Source organism: Bufo gargarizans, chromosome 4 (assembly GCF_014858855.1).
Source record: "Bufo gargarizans isolate SCDJY-AF-19 chromosome 4, ASM1485885v1, whole genome shotgun sequence".
NCBI lineage: Eukaryota > Metazoa > Chordata > Amphibia > Anura > Bufonidae > Bufo > Bufo gargarizans.
The window spans coordinates 454,788,128-454,815,566 of record NC_058083.1 but is presented as its reverse complement, the minus strand read 5'-3'; the positions used below and the strand labels follow the sequence as shown (position 1 = coordinate 454,815,566).

Sequence of the window (27,439 nt, the reverse complement as noted above, 5' to 3'; positions counted from 1 at the left end):
TCCGCAGTGTTGAACCGCTCTTACAGTAGCAAGACCTCCGCAGTGTGAACCGCTCTTACAGTACAGACCTACTCCGCAGTGTGACCGCTCTTACAGTAACAGACCTCCGCAGTGTGAGCCGCTCTTACAGTACAGTAACCTCCGCAGTGTGACCCGCTCTTACAGTACAGACCTCGCAGTGTGAGCGCTCTTACAGTACAGACCTACCGCAGTTTGACCGCTCTTACAGTCACGAACTCCGAAGTGTGACCGCTCTTACAGTACAGACCTCCGCAGTGTGACCGCTTTACGGTTACAGACCTCCGCAGTGTGACGCTCTTACGGTAAGACCTCCGCAGTGTGAGCGCTCTTACAGTAGAGACCTCTGCAGTGTGACCGCTCTTACAGTACAGACCTCCAAGTGTGAACGCTCTTACAGTACAGACACTCTGCAGTTGGACTGCTCTACAGTACAGACCTTCCGCAGTAGTGACCGCCCTTTCTTACAGTACAGACCCTCCGCAGTGTGACCGCTCTTACCAGTACAGACCTCCGCAGTGTGGCGCTCTTACAGTCCAGACCTCCGCAGTGTTGGACCGCCTCTTACAGTCACAGACCTCCGCAGTGTGACCGCTCTTACAGTACAGTACCTCCGCAGTGTGCCGCTCTTACAGTACAGACCTCCTGCCGTGTGACGCTCTTACATTCACAGTCCTCCTGCAGGTGTACCGCTCTTACAGTACAGACTCCGCAGTGTGAGCCGCTCTTACAGTACAGACCGCCGCAGTGTGAGCGCTCTTACAGGAAAGACCTCCGCCGCAGTGTGACCGCTCTTACAGTACAGACCTCTGCAGTGTGACCGTCTTCTTACACGTACAGACCTCCGCAGTGTGACCGCTCTTACAGGCACAGACCCTCCGCAGTGTGACGCTCTACAGTACAGACCTCCGCAGTGTGACCGCTCTTACAGTAACAGACCTCCGCAGTGTGACCGCTTCGTACAGTACAGACCTCCGCAGTGTGAGCGCTCTTACAGCCAGACCTCCGCAGGTGACCGCTCTTACAGTACAGACCTCCAGCAGTGTTGAGCGCTCTTACAGTACAGACCTCCGCAGTGTGACCGCTCTTCACAGCGGTGCAGACCTCCGCAGTGTGACCGCTCTTACAGTACAGACCTCCGCAGTGTGACCGCTCTTACAGACAGACCTCCGCAGTGTGACCGCCTTACAGTACAGACCTCCGCAGTGTGACGCTCTTACAGTACCAGACCTCCGCAGTGTGACCGCTCTTACAGTACAGACCTCGCAGTGTGACCGCTCTTACAGCACAGACCTCCGCAGTGTGACGCGCTCTTACAGTACAGACCTCCGCAGTGTGACCGCTCTTACAGTACAGACCTCCGCAGTGTGACCGCTTCTACAGTACAGATCCTCCGCAGTGTGGACCGCTCTTACAGCACAGACCTCCGCAGTGTGACCGCTCTTACAGTACAGACCTCCGCTAGTGTGACCGCTTTACAGTACAGACCTCCGCAGTGTGACCGCCTTGACAGTACAGACTCCGCAGTGTGATCCGCTCTTACAGTACAGACCTCCGCAGTGTGACCGCTCTTACAGTACAGACCTCCGCAGTGTGACCGCTCTTACAGTACAGACCTCCGCAGTGTGAACGCTCTTACAGTACAGACCTCCTGCAGTGTGACCGCTCTTACAGTACAGACCTCCGCAGTGTGGACCGCTCTGACAGTACAGACCTCCGCAGTGTGAACGCTCTTACAGTACGACCTCCGCAGTGTGACCGCTCTTATCAGTACAGACCTCCGCAGTGTGACCGCTCTTCCAGTACAGATCGCAGTGGACCGCTTTACAGCACAGTACCTCCGCGTGTGACAGCTCTTACAGTACAGACCTCCCGCAGTGTGACCGCTCTTACAGTACAGACCTCCGCAGTGTGACCGCTCTTACAGTACAGTCCTCCGCAGTGTGACCGCTCTACAGTACAGACCTCCGCAGTGTGACGCTCTTACGTACAGACCTCCGCCAGTGTGACGCTCTTACAGTACAGACCTCCGCAGTGGGACCGCTCTTACAGTACAGACCTCCGCAGGTGTGACCGCTCTTACAGTACAGACCTCCGCAGTGTGACCGCTCTTACAGTACAGACCTCCGCAGTGTGACGCTCTTACAGTACCAGACCTCCTGCAGTGTGAGCGCTCTTACAGTAAGACCTCCGCAGTGTGAACGCTCTTACAGTACAGACCTCCGCAGTGTGACCGCTCTTACAGTACAGACCTCCGCAGTGTGAGCGCTCTTACAGTACAGACCTCCGCCGTGTGACCGCTCTTACAGTACAGACCTCCGCAGTTGTGAACGCTCTTACAGTACAGCCTCCGCAGTGTGAGCCGCTCTTACAGTACAGACCTCCGCAGTGTGACGCTCTTACAGTAGCAGACCTCCGCAGTGTGACCGCTCTACAGTACAGACCTCCGCAGTGTGACCGCTCTTACAGTACAGACCTCCGCAGTGTGACCGCTCTTACAGTAGCAGACCTCCGCAGTGTGACCGCTCTTACAGTACAGACCTCCGCAGTGTGACCGCTCTTACAGTACAGACCTCCGCAGTGTGACCGCTCTTACAGTACAGACCTCCGCAGTGTGACCGCTCTTACAGTACAGACCTCGCAGTGTGACCGCTCTTACAGTACAGACCTCCCGCAGTGTGACGCTCTTACAGTACAGACCTCCGCAGTGTGACGCTCTTACAGTACAGGACCTCCGCCCCCGAGTGTGACCGCTCTTACAGTACAGACCTCCGCAGTGTGACCGCTCTTACAGTACAGACCTCCGCAGTGTGACCGCTCTTACAGCACAGACCTCCGCAGTGTGACCGCTCTTACAGTACAGACCTCCGCAGTTTTTGACAGCTCTTACAGTCACGACTCGCGTGTGACAGCCTATACAGTAATACCTCCGCAGTGTGACCGCTCTTACAGTACAGACCTCCGCAGTGTGACCCGCTCTACAGACAGACCTCCGCAGTGTGACCGCTCTTACAGTACAGACCTCGCAGTGTGACCGCTCTTACAGTACAGACCTCGCAGTGTGGACCGCTATTACAGTACAGACCTCCGCAGTGGACCGCTCTTACAGTACAGGGACCTCGCAGTGTGACCGCTCTTACGTACAGACCTCCGCAGTGTGACCGCTCTTACAGTACAGACCTCCGCAGTGTGAGCGCTCTTACAGTACAGACCTCCGCAGTGTGAACGCTCTTACAGTACAGACCTCCGCAGTGTGACGCTCTTACAGTACAGACCCTCCGCAGTGTGACCGCTCTTACAGTACAGACCTCCGCAGTGTGAGCGCTATTACAGTACAGACCTCCGCAGTGTGACGCTCTTACAGTACAGACCTCCGCAGTGTGACCGCTCTTACAGTACAGACCTCCGCAGTGTGAGCGCTCTTACAGTACAGACCCTCCGCAGTGTGAACGCTCTTACAGTACAGACCTCCGCAGTGTGACCGCTCTTACAGTACAGTCCTCCGCAGTGTGACCGCTCTTACCGTACAGACCTCCGCAGTGTGAGCGCTCTTACATACAGACCCTCCGCAGTGTGACCGCTCTTACAGTACAGACCTCCGCAGTGTGAGCGCTCTACAGTACAGACCTCCGCAGTGTGAGCGCTCTTACAGTACAGACCTCCGCAGTGTGACCGCTCTTACAGTACAGACCTCCAGAGTGTGAGCGCTCTTACAGTACAGACCTCCGCAGTGTGACGCTCTTACAGTACAGACCTCCCGAGTGTGAGCGCTCTTACAGTACAGACCTCCGCAGTGTGACCGCTCTTACAGTACAGACCTCCGCAGTGTGACCGCTCCTACAGTACAGACATCCGCAGTGTGACCGCCTCTTACAGTACAGACCTCCGCAGTGTGACGCCGTTACAGTACAGACCTCCGCAGTGTGACCAGCTCTTACAGTACAGACCTCCGCAGTGTGACCGCTCTTACAGTACAGACCTCCGCAGTGTGAGCGCTCTTACAGTACAGACCTCGCAGTGTGACGCTCTTACAGTACAGACCTCCGCAGTGTGACCGCTCTTACCGTACAGACCCTCCGCAGTGTGACGCTCTTACAGACAGACTCCGCAGTGTGACCGCTCTTACAGTACAGACCTCCGCAGTGTGACCGCTCTTACAGTAGCAGACCTCCGCAGTGTGAGCGACTCTTACAGTACAGACCTCAGCAGTGTGACCGCTCTTACAGTACAGACCTCCGCAGTGTGACCGCTCTTTACAGTACAGGACCTCCGCAGTGTGACCGCTCTTACAGTACAGACCTCCGCAGTGTGAGCCGCTCTTACAGTACAGACCTCCGCAGTGTGACCGCTCTTACAGTACAGACCTCCAGCAGTGTGAGCGCTCTTACAGTACAGACCTCCGCAGTGTGAGCCGCTCTTACAGTACAGACCTCCGCAGTGTGCTCGCTCTTTACAGTACAGACCTCCTCAGTGTGACCGCTCTTACAGTACAGACCTCCGCAGTGTGATCGCTCTTACAGTACAGGACCTCCGCAGTGTGAGCGCTCTTACAGTACAGGACCTCCGCAGTGTGAGCCGCTCTTACAGTACAGACCTCCGCAGTGTGACGCTCTTACAGTACAGACCTCCGGCAGTGTGAGCGCTCTTACAGTACAGATCCTCCTCAGTGTGACCGCTCTTACAGTACAGACCTCCGCAGTGTGACCGCTCTTACAGTACAGACCTCCGCAGTGTGAGCGCTCTTACAGTACAGACCTCCGCAGTGTGAGCGCTCTTACAGTGTGAACCGCTCTTACAGTACAGGACCTCCGCAGTGTGACCGCTTCTTACAGTACAGACCTCCGCAGTGTGACGCTCTTACAGTACAGACCTCGCGTGTGAGCGCTCTACAGTACAGACCTCCGCAGTGTGAGCGCTCTTACAGTACAGACCTTGCAGGTGTGAGCGCTCTTACAGTACAGGACCTCTGCAGTGTGAGCGCTCTTACAGTGCAGACCTCCGCAGTGTGAGCCGCTCTTACAGTAGCAGACCTCCGCAGTGTGAGCGCTCTTACAGTACAGACCTCCGCAGTGTGAGCGCTCTTACAGTACAGTGCCTCGCAGTGTGAGCGCTCTTACAGTACAGGACCTCCGCAGTGTGACCGCTCTTACAGTAGAGACCTCCGCAGTGTGACCGCTCTTACAGTACAGACCTCAGCAGTGTGACCGCTCTTACAGTACAGGACCTCCGCAGTGTGAGCGCTCTTACAGTACAGACCTCCGCAGTGTGAGCGCTCTTACAGTACAGACCTCCGCAGTGTGAGCGCTCTTCAGTACAGACCTCGGGGAGCGCTCTACAGTACAGACCTCTGCAGGTGTGAGCGCTCTTTACAGTACAGACCTCCGCAGTGTGTGAGCGCTCTTACAGTGCAGACCTCCGCCGTGTGACCGCTCTTACAGTACAGACCTCCGCAGTGTGAGCGCTCTTACAGTACAGACCTCCGCAGGTGTGAGCGCTCTTACAGCTACAGACCTCCGCAGTGTGACCGCTCTTACAGTACAGGACCTCCGCAGTGTGACCGCTCTTACGGTACAGGCCTCCGCAGTGTGACCGCTCTTACAGTACAGACCTCCGCAGTGTGACCGCTCTTACAGTGCAGACCTCCGCAGTGTGAGCGCTCTTACAGCACAGACCTCCGCAGTGTGAGCGCTCTTACAGTACAGACCTCCGCAGTGTGACCGCTCTTACGGTACAGACCTCCATAGTGTGAGCGCTCTTACAGTACAGACCTCCGCAGTGTGACCGCTCTTACGGTACAGACCTCCGCAGTGTGAGCGCTCTTACAGTACAGACCTCCGCAGTGTGACCGCTCTTACAGTGCAGACCTCCGCAGTGTGACCGCTCTTACGGTACAGTCCTCTGCAGTGTGACCGCTCTTACGGTACAGACCTCCGCAGTGTATTGGTCCAGTGTTGCGGTTCTGGTTCTGTATAGACATGTACATATGCAGTGACTGTTGATTCTTCTATGCAGATTGTGATCGTTCAGTTTGGCGGGAAGCCCTTCAGTTGTGCGCCTCTGCAGCTCGATCAGTGGATGTGGTGCATATTTCTTGGTATCGGTGAACTAGTGTGGGGCCAGGTAAGTTTCATTTTGTCCAATGTAACAGTAATGGGTCATGTGATAAAATAAAAAATTCATTAGACCTTGGCAGATCCTCCAGAGCGTGCCCATCAGGTCATATTGTCCATGATTCTCACATGTTCTATGGAGGAATCATCCAGAAAGCAAGTCTCCACATGTTATCCCCTATCGTATCATGGGCAGTGCCACATGTTGTCCCCTATCGTATAATGGGCAGTGCCACATGTTGTCCCCTATGGTATCATGGGCAGTGCCACATGTTGTCCCCTGTCGTATCATGGGCAGTGCCACATGTCCCCTATCATATCATGGGCAGTGCCACAAGTTGTGCCCTATTGTATCATGGGCAGTGCCACATGTCCCCTATCATAACATGGGCAGTGCCACATGTTGTCCCCTATGGTATCATGGGCAGTGCCACATGTCCCCTATCATATCATGGGCAGTGCCACAAGTTGTGCCCTATGGTATCATGGGCAGTGCCACATGTCCCCTATCATAACATGGGCAGTGCCACAAGTTGTCCCCTATTGTATCATGGGCAGTGCCACATGTCCCCTATCATAACATGGGCAGTGCCACATGTTGTCCCCTATGGTATCATGGGCATTGCAACATGTCCCCTATCATATCATGGGCAGTGCCACAAGTTGTGCCCTATGGTATCATGGGCAGTGCCACATGTCCCCTATCATAACATGGGCAGTGCCACAAGTTGTGCCCTATTGTATCATGGGCAGTGCCACATGTCCCCTATCATAACATGGGCAGTGCCATATGTCCCCTATCATAACATGGGCAGTGCCACATGTTGTCCCCTATGGTATCATGGGCAGTGCCACATGTCCCTTATCATATCATGGGCAGTGCCACAAGTTGTGCCCTATGGTATCATGGGCAGTGCCACATGTCCCCTATCATAACATGGGCAGTGCCACATGTTGTCCCCTATGGTATCATGGGCAGTGCCACATGTCCCCTATCATATCATGGGCAGTGCCACATGTTGTCCCCTATGGTATCATGGGCAGTGCCACATGTCCCCTATCATATCATGGGCAGTGCCACAAGTTGTCCCCTATCATATCATGGGCAGTGCCACATGTCCCCTATCATATCATGGGCAGTGCCACAAGTTGTGCCCTATGGTATCATGGGCAGTGCTACTATACTATGCTTGCAGGTCATTGCCAGCGTCCCAACCAGCAGGTTAAAGTTCCTCAAGGCAGCCGGACAATTGACACAGAAAGAAGAGATCACAGAAGAGGAGCTAAATGAAGATGTGGAAGAAATAGACCATGCAGAACGAGAACTCAGACGGGGACAGATTCTCTGGTTCCGTGGCCTAAACCGAATACAAACCCAGGTATTTCAGTGGCTACAAGTTGTCAATTTATCGCTGTCTCAACAGATTGGAATTCCAGCTCAGAAAAGAGAAAGTCTGCCAAAAATGGAGCCTGGTCCAGACACCATCATACATAGTACTAATTGGGATTCTCTGTAGTAGTAACTATGTAGAGTAGACGGACTGTAGGGCTTGTGTATAGGTGCTACATTACATTGATGATTGGGGTCGTCTACAAAACGTGGCCGGCAATATACACTTAGGGACACATACAAAGCGTCCATTGACTTCTCGCCAAACTCTCCACAATAATGACTGTATCCCAGTAAATGTGCTCCACGCACCGGTATGGAAACGGCTTCATCTTTGTTATTTCATTGACACAAAATATTCCAAACTTGCATAATAGCTATAAACCAGTAGCAGACCAGACTACTGTAGGTACGAGTCCATCTGAAAAGCATCAGCCTGCATTCACAGAATCCACGCTTTTGTAACCTTACTGACACCTCACATTTCAGGGTCTCGCACCCCTTCTCTTAAGCATGTTGAGATCACATCCCATTTTATGTCATTATACCGCTCGATGGCACATAAAAAGACAGCAAAACTGGTTAGATCGAAAACCATGAGCTAGAAACCTTTCCATGTTTAAAGTGATAGCACTGCCATTCAAGGGTGACTAGGCTCTAGAAGGAGAAGACCTTTCAAGGCTTTCTACATTTGGGAAAGAAAATCGCACATCGAGACGGAATGAACATAAATAAGTTATTAGGACCTGTAAAGAGACAATCACAGCTCCTAATAAAGTGTGAAAGAAAAAAAACTGAGGTGAAAACCCCATCTAGGGTAGTAACACAGGAGTAACAAATGAGAAAACGCAATCAAAGGTAAAGTGGAAATCCATTTGTAATGCCGAGGAGAAAACACAAGTGAAAACAGTCGATGATAATACTTAGGAAGAAAAGCACAAGTGAAAATGCAATTAATAGCAATAGTGTGGAGAAAACGAGTGAAAGCACAATCAGTTAGTACTGAGAAGACAGGTAAATACAGAATCGATGGTAATACTAAGCAAGATAAACACACATGAAAATACAATCAAAGGTAATAATGAGGAGAAGACACTATAGAAGGTAATACCGAGGGGAAAACACAATAGAAGGTAATACCGAGGAGAGAACACTGTAGAAGGTAATACCGAGGGGAAGACACTATAGAAGGTAATACCGAGGGGAAGACACAATAGAAGGTAATACCGAGGAGAAGACACTATAGAAGGTAATACCGAGGGGAAGACACTATAGAAGGTAATACCGAGGGGAAAACACAATAGAAGGTAATACTGAGGAGAAGACACTATAGAAGGTAATACCGAGGGGAAAACACAATAGAAGGTAATACCGAGGGTAAGACACTATAGAAGGTAATACCGAGGGGAAGACACTATAGAAGGTAATACCGAGGAGAAGACACTATAGAAGGTAATACCGAGGAGAAGACACTATAGAAGGTAATACCGAGGGGAAGACACTATAGAAGGTAATACCGAGGAGAAGACACTATAGAAGGTAATACCGAGGAGAAGACACTATAGAAGGTAATACTGAGGAGAGGACACTGTAGAAGGTAATACCGAGGGGAAGACACTGTAGAAGGTAATACCGAGGGGAAGACACTATAGAAGGTAATACCGAGGAGAAGGCACTATAGAAGGTAATACCGAGGGGAAGACACTATAGAAGGTAATACCGAGGGGAAGACACTATAGAAGGTAATACCGAGGAGAAAACACAATAGAAGGTAATACTGAGGAGAAGACACTATAGAAGGTAATACCGAGGGGAAGACACAGTAGAAGGTAATACCGAGGGGAAAACACAATAGAAGGTAATACCGAGGAGAAAACACAATAGAAGGTAATACCGAGGGGAAAACACAATAGAAGGTAATACTGAGGAGAAGACACTATAGAAGGTAATACTGAGGAGAAGACACTATAGAAGGTAATACCGAGGGGAAAACACAATAGAAGGTAATACCGAGGGTAAGACACTATAGAAGGTAATACCGAGGGGAAGACACTATAGAAGGTAATACCGAGGAGAAGACACTATAGAAGGTAATACCGAGGAGAAGACACTATAGAAGGTAATACCGAGGGGAAGACACTATAGAAGGTAATACCGAGGGGAAGACACTATAGAAGGTAATACCGAGGAGAAAACACAATAGAAGGTAATACTGAGGAGAAGACACTATAGAAGGTAATACCGAGGGGAAGACACAGTAGAAGGTAATACCGAGGGGAAAACACAATAGAAGGTAATACCGAGGAGAAAACACAATAGAAGGTAATACCGAGGAGAAGACACTATAGAAGGTAATACCGAGGGGAAAACACAATAGAAGGTAATACCGAGGAGAAAACACAATAGAAGGTAATACCGAGGGGAAAACACAATAGAAGGTAATACTGAGGAGAAGACACTATAGAAGGTAATACTGAGGAGAAGACACTATAGAAGGTAATACCGAGGGGAAAACACAATAGAAGGTAATACCGAGGAGAGGACACTATAGAAGGTAATACCGAGGGGAAGACACTATAGAAGGTAATACCGAGGGGAAAACACAATAGAAGGTAATACTGAGGAGAAGACACTATAGAAGGTAATACCGAGGGGAAGACACAATAGAAGGTAATACCGAGAAGAAGACACTATAGAAGGTAATACCGAGGGGAAAACACAGTAGAAGGTAATACCGAGGAGAGAACACTGTAGAAGGTAATACCGAGGAGAGAACACTGTAGAAGGTAATACCGAGGAGAGAACACTATAGAAGGTAATACCGAGGAGAAAACACTATAGAAGGTAATACCGAGGAGAAAACACTATAGAAGGTAATACCGAGGAGAAAACACAATAGAAGGTAATACCGAGGGGAAAACACAATAGAAGGTAATACCGAGGGGAAGGCACTATAGAAGGTAATACCGAGGGGAAGACACAGTAGAAGGTAATACCGAGGGGAAAACACAATAGAAGGTAATACCGAGGAGAGAACACTGTAGAAGGTAATACCGAGGAGAGAACACTGTAGAAGGTAATACCGAGGAGAAAACACTGTAGAAGGTAATACCGAGGGGAAGGCACTATAGAAGGTAATACCGAGGGGAAGGCACTTTAGAAGGTAATACCGAGGGGAAAACACAATAGAAGGTAATACCGAGGGGAAAACACAATAGAAGGTAATACCGAGGAGAAGACACTATAGAAGGTAATACCGAGGGGAAGACACAATAGAAGGTAATACCGAGGAGAAGACACTATAGAAGGTAATACCGAGGGGAAAACACTATAGAAGGTAATACCGAGGAGAAAACACAATAGAAGGTAATACCGAGGGGAAGGCACTGTAGAAGGTAATACCGAGGGGAAGGCACTGTAGAAGGTAATACCGAGGGGAAGACACAGTAGAAGGTAATACCGAGGGGAAAACACAATAGAAGGTAATACCGAGGAGAGAACACTGTAGAAGGTAATACCGAGGAGAGAACACTGTAGAAGGTAATACCGAGGAGAGAACACTGTAGAAGGTAATACCGAGGAGAAAACACTGTAGAAGGTAATACCGAGGGGAAGGCACTATAGAAGGTAATACCGAGGGGAAGACACAATAGAAGGTAATACCGAGGAGAGAACACTGTAGAAGGTAATACCGAGGAGAGAACACAATAGAAGGTAATACCGAGGAGAGAACACTGTAGAAGGTAATACCGAGGAGAGAACACTGTAGAAGGTAATACCGAGGAGAGAACACTGTAGAAGGTAATACCGAGGAGAGAACACTGTAGAAGGTAATACCGAGGAGAGAACACTGTAGAAGGTAATACCGAGGGGAAGACACTATAGAAGGTAATACCGAGGAGAAGGCACTGTAGAAGGTAATACCGAGGAGAGAACACTGTAGAAGGTAATACCGAGGAGAAGGCACTATAGAAGGTAATACCGAGGAGAGAACACAGTAGAAGGTAATACCGAGGAGAGAACACTGTAGAAGGTAATACCGAGGAGAGAACACTGTAGAAGGTAATACCGAGGAGAGAACACTGTAGAAGGTAATACCGAGGAGAGAACACTGTAGAAGGTAATACAGAGGAGAGAACACTGTAGAAGGTAATACCGAGGAGAGAACACTGTAGAAGGTAATACCGAGGAGAGAACACTGTAGAAGGTAATACCGAGGAGAGAACACTGTAGAAGGTAATACCGAGGAGAGAACACTGTAGAAGGTAATACCGAGGAGAGAACACTGTAGAAGGTAATACCGAGGAGAGGGCACTGTAGAAGGTAATACCGAGGAGAAGGCACTGTAGAAGGTAATACCGAGGAGAGAACACTGTAGAAGGTAATACCGAGGAGAGAACACTGTAGAAGGTAATACCGAGGAGAGAACACTGTAGAAGGTAATACCGAGGAGAGAACACTGTAGAAGGTAATACCGAGGAGAAAACACTGTAGAAGGTAATACCGAGGAGAGAACACTGTAGAAGGTAATACCGAGGAGAAGGCACTATAGAAGGTAATACCGAGGAGAGAACACAGTAGAAGGTAATACCGAGGAGAGAACACTGTAGAAGGTAATACCGAGGAGAGAACACTGTAGAAGGTAATACCGAGGAGAGAACACTGTAGAAAGTAATACTGAGGGGAAAAGAAAACATTTGGAGAATCCACTGTGGCAGGTGACTTCTGTGAAATGAGGCTTGGAGGTTGGTGAATTGGATGCAGCGACAAAGCCCAAGGTTGGAATGAGGTGCACAACTTCCTCTGGGCTGTTGAGAATATAGCATTTTATAATACCGTCTGTTTAGGCTACTTTCACACTTGCGGCAGGACGGATCCGACAGGCTGTTCACCCTGTCAGATCCGTCCTTCCGCTGTTTCGCCGCGCCGCCGGACCACCGCTCTGTCCCCATTGACTATAATGGGGACGGGGGTGGCGCTCCGGCGCAGTACGGCAGTGCACAGCGAAAGGCCGCCGGACTAAAAGTCCTGCATGTCCGACTTTAGTCCAACGGCCTCTGACCACAGCGAAACAGCGGAAGGACGGATCCGACAGGGTAAACAGCGGAAGGACGGATCCGACAGGGTAAACAGCGGAAGGACGGATCCGACAGGGTAAACAGAGGAAGGACGTATCCGACAGGGTGAACAGCCTGTCGGATCCGTCCTGCCGCAAGTGTGAAAGTAGCCTGAATGTCTGATGAAGTCATTAGAATGGGATGTGACGTCTGTAAGGATAAAAGGACAATTGCTTGGTCTCTACTGTCACTACCCAGAAGCAAGTGCACAGTTTCCACTGATTACTTGAATGCAGGATAACTCTTTTCAAATGGATTATGCCTTCAGGACTGTGGACGTTACTAGTTGATATTTAAAGGCGATGTACACCTTTTGGGGGCATTTTATTATGGTTGCATGTTACTAATTTTTGGCTAAAAATAGTTTTTTCAAATGGCCTTTATTAAAAATATTGAGCCGTTCTGCCACAAAGGGTTAACAGTTTTTCTAGCCGTGTGACTGGTCCTTTCACTTTGTGCCGTCATCTAATAAACCTTCTTTCTAAACTACTGAGAGATCAAACGCTTATTCAAGCCACAGTCTTATCAGTAAGAACGGAGCGATAATGTCCGAGAGCAGAGATAAGGAGCCTGTCAGCTCCCGGTCTGACGGAAAAGACAGAAAATCCAAAAGAGGGCCACATCAGCATCTCCGCTCTGTACAGAAAAAGGTACTTGATATTTTTAACAATAAAAAAAATGATTTTTAGCTCAAAATGAGTACAATTCAATAATTTAAAAAAATGCCCCCAAAGGTGTACATGACCTTTTTAAAGGGGTTGTCTCTTGACAACAACTTATCTTATATTCACTGGATAGGCGATACAGTAAGTGTCTGATTGGCGGGGCTCTGACTGCTGGGGCCCCTGCTGGTTACTAGAACAGCAGGCAAATGTGTCCGCTGTTCCATTCGGCCCTACGGGATTGGTGAAGGTGGCCGAGTACAAGCGCTCACCTATCTCCGGCAGTCCCATAGGGTTGAATGGAGGAGCAGTCTTTTGTGTAGGGAATGTGTAGAGTAAGGATTCTCATCCTATACAGTGAATGTTACAGGCAGGGACTCCCCCAGTACATGATGGGGGGGGTGTGGACCACGTTGTGTTCCGTCTATATCATGTTGATGTGTTGCCCCCGTGTCAGCTTTGTGTCTTTTCTGTATTGTTGTGTGTTGGTTTTTTTGTATTCTTCCTTTTGCGATTTGTTGCATGGAGAGTTAAAGAAACTTGTCTCATTTTCTGCTCCATTACAGATTGAAGTAGTGAATACTTTCAAGAGTGGGGCTTCCTTTCAGGGGGCCCTGAGGAGACAGTCGTCTACCACAAGCCAGAACCAGGATGTAACCCATATTTCTAGCCCTAGTCATGTCTCGTTATCCAATGCTCTTTCTTCTCCTACCAGCACATCAGCAGCAGGGCGTGAGTTTGCCTTCTTACTGCCTCACATCCACAGAAATGCCAACTAGCTCGCAGGCCTCGGCCAGAGCTCTTCCATGTAGTTCTCGCCCAGCACAGATACAACACAGTCTCCTCATTTTGGTGTCCTTTTTACAAAGGTCTGGTCAGTCCTAGCTGAAGGTATGAAGAGGTTGGGCTCTGGGAACCCCTCCCCACCATGGCCTGTAATCTTTACCGTTTCTATCATTCCATGTTCCTCTCCAAAAAACAAAATAGAGGAACAGAGACCTATCCCACAGGAAAGGTTTTACTACTACTGGAATCCCCCAAAACTGTTAAAAGGACGGTGAAGTAGTCAGAGGACAGAGATCCTGAGTGCCGGCTAAGTCCAGCTCTAGAACAGCGTTCTCCATACCATTCACTTCAGAGCCACCACATTGTCCTCCTTCAGTATCTTGTGCTGGTCTTTCACTTCCCTGCGCCTCTCGCGCCTGCAGCTTTTACAGGACTAACGCAGACACATATGGCTTCTCCGTTACCATAAAGACACACCAGCTCACTTCCCATAACATCACTAATGGCCCCACAATATAACACATAGGGATCGGAGAGACTTAGAATACAGTGGGTTAAAAAAAACTAATGAGATCCAGAAATAATACAACACAACACTGAAGTAATGAAAAGTGCTACAGTGACCGGAATCTGGCTACTATGAGGAACACTACCACGTGTGAGAGACATTACCACGTGGTACCTTTAGTATGAGAGACGTTACCATGTAGTATCTTCACTGTAAGGGACAATTCCACGTGATATCTGCAGTGAGAGGAATCTTACCATGTGGTATCTATAGGGTGAGGCGCACCACCACGTGGTATCTATAGGGTGAGGCGCACCACCACATGGTATCTATAGGGTGAGGCGCACCACCACATGGTATCTACAGGGTGAGGCGCACCACCACATGGTATCTATAGGGTGAGGCGCACCACCACATGGTATCTATAGGGTGAGGCGCACCACCACATGGTATTTATAGGGTGAGGCGCACCACCACATGGTATCTATAGGGTGAGGCGCACCACCACATGGTATCTATAGGGTGAGGTGCACCACCACATGGTATTTATAGGGTGAGGCGTACCACCACATGGTATCTATAGGGTGAGGCGCACCACCACATGGTATCTATAGGGTGAGGCGCACCACCACATGGTATCTATAGGGTGAGGCGCACCACCACATGGTATCTATAGGGTGAGGCGCACCTAACCCCATCACCCCAGTATAATAAACATTGGTGGCGCAGTGCGCCCCCCCATCACCCCAGTATAATAAACATTGGTGGCGCAGTGCGCCCCCCCATCACCCCAGTATAATAAACATTGGTGGCGCAGTGCGCCCCCCCATCACCCCAGTATAATAAACATTGGTGGCGCAGTGCGCCCCCCCATCACCCCAGTATAATAAACATTGGTGGCGCAGTGCCAATGAGGGTTAAAAAATAAAATAAAAAATGAACTCTCCTCCTCCAATTGATCGCGTAGCTGCCGGTCTCCTGTTCTTTCTTCAGGACCTGTCAAAGGACCTGTGGTGACTTCAGTGAGCTCATCACATGGTCCATTACCATGGTGATTGATCATGTGATGTACCATGGTATGAGCACAGTGATGTCACCACAGATCCTTTGACAGGTCCTGAAGAAAGAACAGGTTTTATCTTTGGCCTGATCAGTCAAAATGTTATTTTCCGGTATTGAGCCCCTGTGACGGAACTCAGTGCTGGAAAAGAAAAACGCTAGTGTGAAAGTACCCTAAAATATTAAGTTTAAATCCCCCCTTTCCCGATTTTACATATAAAATATATAAACAATAAATAAACACATTACATAGCGCTGCGTCCGAAAAGTCCAAACTAAATTATTAAAAAATATCTCCTATGCGGTGAGCGCCGTAACAGAAATAAATAAAAACCATGCGATTCGCCATTTTTTAATCACCTTGTCACCCCAAAAAATAGGATAGGACTGTTCTATTATGCGTGCATTTCGCATAAAATGCGAAATGCACGCAGCTTTTTTTGGTGTTTATTTTTTGTGTGGTATTGAGTATCGCAATACTTTTTTATGGTGACGAAAGCTATTAAAAATTTTAGTATCGAAACAACCCTACGCCGATCTGATCGGCGTAGCGTTGTCACGATGCCAAAAGTTTAAATCTGTTTCGATTTGGCGACTAAAAATGTAATTTGGCTCCTAAATTTTTCAGTTCAGGAGCCAATGGCTACTAGGTATTTTTTTGGTCTGGAGCACTGCCTCCTGAGGGTGTTTGGCTTCCTCTGGATCAACGCTGCAGAATAACAAGCTGAACCGGATGGGCAGTGGGCTTTTTTCAGCCTTACAAACTATCAGGGGTGCACTGGGAACTTAAAGTGGCCCTGAAAAAAAAAAACTCAACGTGGCCCCAATGTTGTAGGTGGGTTTAAATTTATAGAAAATGGGGCAACACAAGTTGGCAGTGTCAGTAATACCATAGTGCAGCACAGAATACCATCCCACAGAATCAAACACCACAGTGCAGCACAAAATACCTCCTCAGAAGCTGTCCTCCTCCTCCTCCAATATGGAGCAGCCCTACCTTCAGCATGCTGCCTAGACATCCTCTAATAGGACCATACCCGCCCAATTGCTTGTTAGAGTTCCCTATGGAAACTATAAAAAAAAGTGTAAAAAAAAGTTTTTATAAATTACAGAAAATGTAAAAAAAAAAAAAAATCGCCCCCTTTCCATTCAAAAAAAATAAATAAAAAATAAATAAAATACACATCATAGGTATCTTGGCAGAAAATGCCTGTACTATTGAAATATAAAAAATTGAATCCTATACGGAAAACGGCAAAATGTTATAAAAAAAAGTCAAAATAGCTGATTTGTCGTTTTTTTGGTCCCTTCTCTCACACAATTTTTTTTATAAAAAGTGATCAAAAAGTTGTACAGATCGCCCCGCAAAAACGGAGTCTTCACACAGCTCTGCCCACATACAGTAAAAGCTATAGGGGTCAGAATATTTTTCTCAGTATAAAAATGCATTCCCGGATTCGTACTGACCTGGCGAATGAAAGTAACTGGTCAGTTTTATGGTATAGGGAACGCCAAAAAAAAAAAGAAAACTGTTGTGGAATTGCATTTTCTTTCCCCAATTTCACCCCATTTCTAATTTTTTTTCCCGCTCTCCACCACAAAGTGTCCCGCAGAAAACAAGTCCTCATACAGCTGTGCGAACAGAAAAATAAAAAAGTTATGGCTTTGGAAGGGCTGGGAGTAAAAAACTGGAAAATTGCCTGGTGATGAAAGGGTTAATTTTCTTAAATGCAGCTTGAAGTGACTGAGCCGTGAGGAGGGACATGTAAGCTGCAGACGATGGCATGTGTTGGAGGTCTGAGGTAGTCTTCACACACCTCCCGTTCCCTTATAGGTTACTCGTCACTCCCACCCCTGTAGTTCTACTGTCTCTGGTTGGCTGTATCGCAGGCTGAGAGACCATTTCTAGTACAGCGAGGAGAGAATGACGATAAACGTCGGTGTAGAGCCTGGGGCCCTTTAATATTTGATTGGCTCATTGGACATGTCCAGGGATGACGGCTGCCCAAGTCCTCGGTGTCTCAGCAGCTGGTCCAGGGCTTTGCCCAGTTCATGATGGCGCAGTGGATCTCGTTGAGTTAGCAGTCGTTCATATGTGTACATGCCAACCCTGGCTGCACGAGATGTGTGGTCCCATGAGAGCCCCCACAATGTGGCGGGATGACCACTTATTTAGAAGAAGCATGTGACAAGAATAGGCCGACAGTTCACACTTCTACAGGGCGAGTCAAAAGTCGCAGGACACCCTTTTCTTTCATAAACAAAAGGGAAAATTAAATATCTCAATACCCCAGCAAGTAATGGGTGAGGGGGGCTATCTTTAGGCTATGTCCGGAACATGGCCGTCATCTTGAAAGTCGCCATACTGGATCAAAGGCAAATCTTTCCAATGGGAAGGGGGACATGTAGCATATCAAAGACCAGATTTTTCTCAGAAATTGGTTGCCGCTATCAGATCTGCAATATCTCTTGTGGCTCAGAAATGATCAACACAGAAAGCTGCAGCAACAACCAGGAGCGTTCCCTGTGACGCACGGCTATCTGAGGCGTTCACAGTCCATGGTGCTGAACACAGAGCTTTGGCGCTTTAAACTTTCTGTGTTGATAACTGTTGAACCACAAGAAATATTGCAGATCTGATTGCGGCAATCAATTTCTGAAAAAATTCTGGTCTTATTAAAGTAATTATCTAAATATTTTAAATCACCCCCATAATAAAAGTAAACAGGAACATAACCATAGACATCACTAACATCACCACACCCAAAAATGCCTGTACTATCTGTCACATAAATGTATTTATCCTATACAATGAATGGCAAAAATGACTATTTCACAGCATTTTGTCACTTCACCTGCCTAAACCAATTTGCTGTAATCATACTGACCTGGAGAATGAAGAGAACGCCATAAAAACAACACCCATAAAACTATATAAATGTGGCATCTCTGTAATCGTACTGACCCGGAGAATGAAGGGAACAGGTCAGTTTTATCTCATAGAGAACGCTGTAAAAACAAAGCCCATAAAACTATATAAATGTGGTATCGCTGTAATCGTACTGACCCGGAGAATGAAGGGAGCAGGACAGTTTTATCTCATAGAGAACGCCATAAAAACAACACCCATAAAACTATATAAATGTGGTATCCCTGTAATCGTACTGACCCGGAGAATGAAGGGAACAGGTCAGTTTTATCTCATAGAGAACGCCATAAAAACAACACCCATAAAACTATATAAATGTGGTATCGCTGTAATCGTACTGACCCGGAGAATGAAGGGAGCAGGACAGTTTTATCTCATAGAGAACGCTGTAAAAACAAAGCCCATAAAACTATATACATGTGGTATCACTGTAACTGTACTGACCCGGAGAATGAAGGGAACAGGTCAGATTTATCTCATAGGGAACGCTGTAAACACAAAACCCATAAACTATATAAATGTGGTATCACTGTAATCGTACTGACCTGGAGAATGAAGAGAACAGGTTAGTTTCATCTTATAGGGAACACTGTAAAAACAAAACCCATAAAACTATATAAATGTGGTATCTCTGTAATCGTACTGACCCGGAGAATGAAGGGAACAGGTCAGTTTTATCTCATAGGGAACGCTGTAAAAACGAAACCCATAAAACTATATAAATGTGGTATCACTGTACCCATACTGACCTGGAGAATGAAGAGAACAGGTTAGTTTCATCTCATAGGGAACGCTGTAAAAACGAAACCCATAAAACTATATAAATGTGGTATCACTGTACCCGTACTGACCTGGAGAATGAAGAGAACAGGTTAGTTTCATCTTATAGGGAACACTGTAAAAACAAAACCCATAAAACTATATAAATGTGGTATCTCTGTAATCGTACTGACCCGGAGAATGAAGGGAGCAGGACAGTTTTATCTCATAGAGAACGCTGTAAAAACAAAGCCCATAGAACTATATAAATGTGGTATCACTGTAATCGTACTGACCCGGAGAATGAAGAGAACAGGTCAGTTTTATCTCATAGGGAACACTGTAAAAGCAAGACCTATAAAACTATATAAATGTGGTATCACTGTAACTGTACTGACCCAGAGAATGAAGGGAACAGGTCAGTTTTATCTCATAGGGAACGCTGTAAAAACGAAACCCATAAAACTATATAAATGTGGTATCACTGTACCCGTACTGACCTGGAGAATGAAGAGAACAGGTTAGTTTCATCTTATAGGGAACACTGTAAAAACAAAGCCCATAAAACTATATAAATGTGGTATCTCTGTAATCGTACTGACCCGGAGAATGAAGGGAGCAGGACAGTTTTATCTCATAGAGAACGCTGTAAAAACAAAGCCCATAGAACTATATAAATGTGGTATCACTGTAACTGTACTGACCCAGAGAATGAAGGGAACAGGTCAGTTTTATCTCATAGGGAACGCTGTAAAAACGAAACCCATAAAACTATGTAAATGTGGTATCACTGTACCCGTACTGACCGGAGAATGAAGAGAACAGGTTAGTTTCATCTTATAGGGAACACTGTAAAAACAAAACCCATAAAACTATATAAATGTGGTATCACTGTACCCGTACTGACCTGGAGAATGAAGAGAACAGGTTAGTTTCATCTTATAGGGAACACTGTAAAAACAAAACCCATAAAACTATATAAATGTGGTATCTCTGTAATCGTACTGACCCGGAGAATGAAGGGAGCAGGACAGTTTTATCTCATAGAGAACGCTGTAAAAACAAAGCCCATAGAACTATATAAATGTGGTATCACTGTAATCGTACTGACCCGGAGAATGAAGAGAACAGGTCAGTTTTATCTCATAGGGAACGCTGTAAAAGCAAAACCCATAAAACTATATAAATGTGGTATCACTGTAATCGTACTGACCCGGAGAATGAAGAGAACAGGTCAGTTTTATCTCATAGGGAACACTGTAAAAGCAAGACCTATAAAACTATATAAATGTGGTATCACTGTAATCGTACTGACCCGGAGAATGAAGAGAACAGGTCAGTTTTATCTCATAGGGAACACTGTAAAAGCAAGACCTATAAAACTATATAAATGTGGTATCACTGTAATCGTACTGACCCGGAGAATGAAGAGAACAGGTCAGTTTTATCTCATAGGGAACACTGTAAAAGCAAGACCTATAAAACTATATAAATGTGGTATCACTGTAATCGTACTGACCCGGAGAATGAAGAGAACAGGTCAGTTTTATCTCATAGAGAACGCTGTAATAACAAATCCCATAAAATGATATAAATGTGGTATAACTGTAACCGTACTGACTTGGTGAATAAGGAGAACAGGTCAGTTTTATCTCATAGGGAAAACCATATAAACACCACCCATAAAATTATATAAATGTGGTATCACTGTAATCGTACTGACCGGAGAATGAAGGGAACAGGTCAGTTTTATCTCATAGGGAACGCTGTAAATACAAAACCCATAAAACTATATAAATGTGGTATCACTGTAATCTTACTGACCGGAGAATGAAGGGAACAGGTCAGATTTATCTCATAGAGAACGCTGTAAATACAAAACCCATAAAACTATATAAATGTGGTATCACTGTAATCGTACTGACCCGGAGAATGAACAGAACAGGTCAGTTATCATAAGGAAACCCCATATAAACAAAACCCATAGAACTATATAAATGTGGTATCTCTGTAATCGTACTGACCCGGAGAATGAAGGGAGCAGGACAGTTTTATCTCATAGAGAACGCTGTAAAAACAAAGCCCATAGAACTATATAAATGTGGTATCGCTGTAATCGTACTGACCTGGAGAATGAAGGGGACAGGTCAGTTTTGCGACATACAAAGCATCGTAAAATCTTGGCAGAATTGTGGATTTTTTTCAATTCCAGCCATTAGTAATTTTTACCAGTTTCCCACTACATCATATACAATATTAAATGGTGACATTAGAAAGTGCAACTTGGCCCACAAAAAACAAGACCTTACGGCTATGTGAACAGGAAAGGTAAAAAGTATTGGCCCCAGGAAGCTAGGGAATTAAAAACGCAAAAATTGTTAGCAAGGGGTTAAGAATCTTTACTTGTTGCTGGTGTGTATTAGCCCTTCTGCCCTGTGGTAAAGGCTTGGTCCGTAGGTGCCTCTTAACAACAATCTGTGGTTTCTATTCCATGTAGTGATCCGATCAGAATGGTTATTCATCAGATCCTTTGCACTTCCACCCACTAACTAGTTAACGACACTCGTCCTCCTTCCTGTCGCCAGATCCCTGCACATGGCTCGCAGCAGTTGGCATCTCTTGGGACTCTACATTCTCATAGTGTCATGTCTATTAGGTCTCATGCACGCGACCGTATGTATTTTGCGGTCTGCAAAAAACTGATCCGCAAAAAATACAGATGACATCCGTGTGCATTCCGTATTTTGCGGACCGGAACAGCTGGCCCCTAATAGAACAGTCCTATCCTTGTCCGTAATGAGGATAATAATATGACATGTTCTATCCTTTTGCGGAACGGATATACGGAAACGGAATGCACGCAGAGTAACTTCCTTTTTTTTGCGGACCCATTGAAATGAATGGTTCCGTATACGATCCGCAAAAAACCCCAGAAAGGACACGAAAAGAAAGTACTTTCGTGTGCATGAGGCCTTACCCAGTGTAGATCTGGATTTGCATTTCTTTCTCTAAACCTTTCCCACTTTGTCTTTCCCAGAGGGCTAGAAAACACTGGACCAAAGGTTTAGCGAGAGAGAGTGAAATATTAAGAGGTTGTGAGTCTTTAATTGAATGTAACTCAGAAATTAAGGGTTTCGTCTTGACGAAGCCAGGGTAAACCTTTGAGTATATGCCCAAAAATAACCAACTTCAACCATGAAATCGAGAGGGTTGGATAAGATGCCAAGCACCCCACTATCTTCATACTGAGGCCACAGTGTACCATTGTTTCCGCATAGGTTTACCTGCCGTATAAGAAAACGGAACCCTCAGAAATATTTAGCGGTTTGCATTCCGGGGATCTCACTGTTCGCACACCATGAATGCACAGAACAGGTGCGAATCTGAGGTTTCAATTTTGATGCCTGCCAGAGAATGATGAGAGTTAGAGAATCTCCACATGTGAATATGTAAAGGACCACCTCATGGAACAAGGTCCCAGGTTTGTTAGTTGGCAGGAGATTGAGTTGACGAGCTGAATAGGTAGGGCTGCTTGTCGTCATTGATGAATGCAAGCCCATAGCCACGGTATTGAAATCTCTCTTGATGAGCTTCTGGCCAGGCGTCCTTATTCCAACAGTTGACGTGTGTTTCGAGGCAGACTTGATTGAATTTCACAGGTTCAATTTGCATCGTCTATTGCCTTGATGTGCAGCCAATCGCAGCTTTACCATTCAGTGTACAGCACGTTACACCTGCAGCCTTAATACCCTCCCTGTCCTGCACACACAAGCTCTTACAGACCAAGGAGAACTTCCAAAAGAAGCCCGGAGACAAGCCCCAAGCAAAGCTAACATGAGGTATTCCCTGCCGATACCCTACCGATCACATACACCATGCTGTGGCAGTAAGAGCAGATGCACAACAGGACTACACCGCGCTCCCTTGTAGGATTCACTGACATGTCTCTCTCCCCAGCGCGATCAGTATTATTACTGTCTTATTGCAGGGACTGGCTATCAGTATTATTACTGTCTTATTGCAGGGATCGGATGAAGATTTTCACGTGGTTATTTGTTACAGCTGGCGGGGAAGAAGAAGCCACTGTAGTAGACTGCTGTCATGTCTGTCTTGTAGTTCCTCTCTCCAGAGGTTTTCTGTTGTGTGCTGTCTCTAGTCCTGCTAGAACAAGAGCTTGTCTCTCCCTGTCTGTGTCTCTAGAGTGTCTGTTCCCTGGCATTTACCCCAAGAGACCCTGATTTCTGTTATCTCCTAATAATTTAGGGGAGTTTGCTGGGTGATGCTGTAGTATTTGCTCATCTTGGCAGCAGGAAATTTAGATTTTACCAAAATGTATGTGATAAGATAATTTCTATCCTGAAAGCGCAGATGTAGACAAAGCTTGGGTGATGGGAGGACAGAGGATCCAGTTCAGCAAGGTGTGTAATGGCCAGTGCCTTGTGCCCCGCAGCTGTGTCTGCCATCCCTTTTACTGTACCTTTGGCATCTTGTGCATGCATTATGCCCCCAACAGGCTTTATTCCTACGGTCTAGGCAAGCAATCTTCTGGGAAAAGCAGTCATTTAGCCATTGTTGCTGAAGGGACTATTGGGCCTATACTCAAGCGTTTACCCTCTGTGCATGAGAAAAGCAGAAGATGCTTTGAGACATTATGCAGGGTTTGGAGTGTAGTGCGGTAGAGTCACTGTGTGCCAGCGTCTTACGTCTTGTGGTGCCAGTGACCCTATGTATGTCATGGCATGTGTTTGTTCAGTGTCTGCTCTGACGTGTCTCTGCTGCTGTGTTTGCTGAGGCTGATTGACAGGGATCATTATCTATCGGTCCTCAATGACCACCACAAGCAGTTATTCTGCAGATAAAAGCACTCGGAATAGACAGTATTAAGGCCATGAAGAGGTCTGCTGTGGCCATAACACTGTCTGAAAGTGCTCCTAGGGCCGGGTGCCTTTAATTGCCATTAGACATTTATTACTTTTGCTAAAATTCTGCTAAAACCTGCAGGGCCCCTGGAATAGTTGATGGCAATGAAGGCGTCTGCTCCGAGCTATGATCTCTGTGAGAAGCCGATGGCAAACAGGCTCCAGTTCTTCCCCGTCTCTCATCTCACCATGCCAGTGTTGTTTTGTGCTTTTCCTGTCTACATTGTCTCCACATCATTACTGTGAACTGTTACTTACTAATCGGACCACAAATGGGTCTTTGGTTCTCTTATCTACAGCCCACAGATCTGTGTCCTTCTGATTATTAAGGGCTGCTCCTTCATGTACCTGAGAGTGAAGCACAGAACACTGAGCCGCCTGTCGCCCCACTGTCCACTTCTGACCAGAACATGGTTCTCTTCAGAGGACAGACCCATCGTTTTCTTTCTTGTCTTTAACGCTGAATATATTTGTGTTTTTCACTCTCTTCTCTGACTCCTTGCACACAGATCCGCGTCGTGAAGGCATTCCGTAGCTCTCTCTATGAAGGTTTAGAAAAACCGGACTCTCGAACTTCCATTCACAATTTCATGACCCATCCAGAATTTAAGATAGAAGATACTCAGCCACATATCCCTCTAATTGATGACACAGACCTGGAGGAAGACCCTGCCCTGAAGCAAAACTCCAGCCAGCCTCCTTCACCCAACAAAAACAACAATGCAATTGACAGTGGGATCAATCTCACCACAGAGACGAGCAAGTCGGCTACCTCTTCCAGTCCCGGGAGTCCCATACACAGCCTGGAAACCTCCCTTTAGCTGAGGACGGCAGTGCAACTGCAAAATAATATTCATAATCACAAAGCAATCAATACTTGTGTCTGAAAGCAGAGGTGACACCACTTGGATGGTCCGTGTCCGGGCAGTGCTAGGAACGGAATCGTGGCAGATTTCTGCAAAAGCCGCATGTCGCTCATTCCGGAGAAGAACTGTAACCATGTTCCTGCATGAATGTACACTAAGGTCCCTGCTCTACTTTTATTTTCACATACATTTCTAGAGGTTTCCATGGAAGGGGCAGACTTGATGGCCAAGCATTTCCCCAGTCTACAGTATTGATCTTGTTTTCATACTTGAGCAAAGACCTCAGGCTCCTTATAAGGTGGATTAATTTCATTTTTGAAGGTCTAAACCTCACCTTGCACAATGGCTTTACACCCAGAGCAGCAGAAGAGCATCCATGAGAGGTTTCTACAGGTGACAGATGTGTGTGTGTGTATGCACATGGCCACAGTGGCTATCCTCACAGGTGCGGGGCTGCACACCACCCCACCCTCAAACCTATTTTTACTCTTATGAAATGACAAAACTCTGTGTTCAATCCCTATATGCATGTGAGAAGGGAAATATTCCCTAAAATATGAGGTTAAAAAGATAAAAAAAAAAAAAAAAAGCTAATATACTTATTGCAAGCAGGGTGCACGAAAAGGCTATGTTTCTCTGTATCTACCACTAGTAGTGGATGACATGCACAAAGCGTCGTTCCTGTGGAGATCCGCACAACGCACACTTTCCTCGGACAGATTCTATTTCTAGAACTTGAAGTGCAACGTGGCTACGGTAGAAGGGACATTCCTGTACCAGACCAGTCAAGGTCCAAGTCTACTTGGCTTCTAGGCCATCCTGGCGGCTGCACCGGTTGTTTGTACAGTCCTGCTCCCCTTTCTGGGGCCGTAATAGCAATAATTCCCTATGTGTCTGGCCTGAGCAGCTCTTTCATCCCGCAGTTGGCGGGCTGCTTTATCTTCCTTTTGGTTTGGTGAATGTAATGTGTTTACAAGCTCGGTCAAGTTGCGGAGAGGCAAAGAAGAAGACGTTGTGGGGATATTCTGGCAGGTATAAGGCATCCACACTTCACCCGCCAGCCAGCTGGAAAGCTGCTGCAATAAATGCTGCTGTGCTGTAGCTTGGTTCAGTGGTCTGACCAGCGTATTCCACCCTCTAGTGCATATGTGCAATAACTCTCCCACACCCTCGGCATGCCTTAACTGTCAGCACCATCCTTGCCATCCACTTGGTCTATCCTTCAAGTAGAGTCCGTGGGGTGTCAGGCGTAGTGACAGTCAGCAGTGTTACATAGGAAGCAATGACATTACGGGTACATATACGGCAGCAGTAAACACCTCGTCACATATTCCAGAGAGGTTCTCACAGGGCTGATCTGGAGAGAAGAGAGAACCTGGCCTCTCTAATGCCTCACTGATAGAGTCCATGACGGCCATGTTCACACATCATCAGCACTAACTGATCTCAGACATATGAAAATGGCAAGTCCCAAGTGTCCCCATCATGCCAGTGATAAGCTGCAGGGAATCCCAGCGTCGAGCAAGAACTTCCTTCAGATTCCCTGTAGGTTGCCTTTCTTCGTAGCGGAGGCAAACTTGGAAGTTACAGTGGGCCTGGAAATAACCTAAAAGTGGCCCCAAGTTATAGATGAGTCCAAATTGACAGAAGGCGGGGCCTGCAGTATCTTGGTGCTGCACAAAATACTGCCCCAGCAGAACCAAAGGGCATATTGGTCATCAGTATCTGATCGGTGGGAGTCCAACACCCAGGACACCCGCCAATCAGCTGTTTGAGAAGGCACCGGTACTCCTGTGATTGCCGCGGCCTTCTCTGTGCTCACCAGGCACAGCATCGCACATTGTATAGCGGTCGTGCTTGGTATTACCCTCAGCCCCGTTCCCATGAATGGGGCTGAGCTGCTCCTAGGCCACGTGACACATTAATGTGTCGTCACTAGCCTAGGAAAAGCAGAGAGAAGGCCACGGCGCTCACAGGATCACCACTTCTCAAACAGCTGATTGTGGGGGCCCTGGGTGTCGGACCCCTAACCATCAGATACTGATGACTTGTCCAGTATAAAAGAACAGGGGTCTGCTGGCCAGTGCATAAGTACCTGATGCTCCTAGCATTAATACTGGGAGCATCACTGGCGGCCCCCTGGGAAATGTCCCTGTAGGGTCTATGGCCAGTCCACCACTGCTGAGTGCACGCCTTCCCGTTTTCCATCACTTTGTTTTCTTTTGCTTGTCACGGTGTACAGCCACCTGACCTGGTCAAGTCCACAGCAGAGCGCACTGTCCTCAGCCTCTGGATGTATACAGGAAAGTTCTCATT

At 47.0% G+C, this 27,439-nt stretch overlaps 1 protein-coding gene across 4 annotated transcripts in view; it reads left to right on the top strand.

The window, feature by feature from the left end:
• ATP2B2 (ATPase plasma membrane Ca2+ transporting 2) overlaps positions 1–26,827 on the top strand; it is a 241,374-nt gene extending 214,547 nt beyond the window's left edge. For 2 of the 4 annotated variants that reach the window (XM_044290097.1, XM_044290096.1), the window contains exons 21-23: positions 6,031–6,138; positions 7,325–7,507; positions 24,767–26,827. In XM_044290097.1, the coding sequence (XP_044146032.1) occupies positions 6,031–6,138; positions 7,325–7,507; positions 24,767–25,078 (603 nt within the window). In that variant the 3' untranslated portion in view covers positions 25,079–26,827. Of the gene's footprint in view, positions 1–6,030; positions 6,139–7,324; positions 7,508–13,863; positions 14,030–24,766 lie in introns of all 4 variants that reach the window. The other 2 variants (XM_044290100.1, XM_044290099.1) reach the window with 2 other exon arrangements.
• The last annotated feature ends 612 nt before the right edge of the window (positions 26,828–27,439 follow it).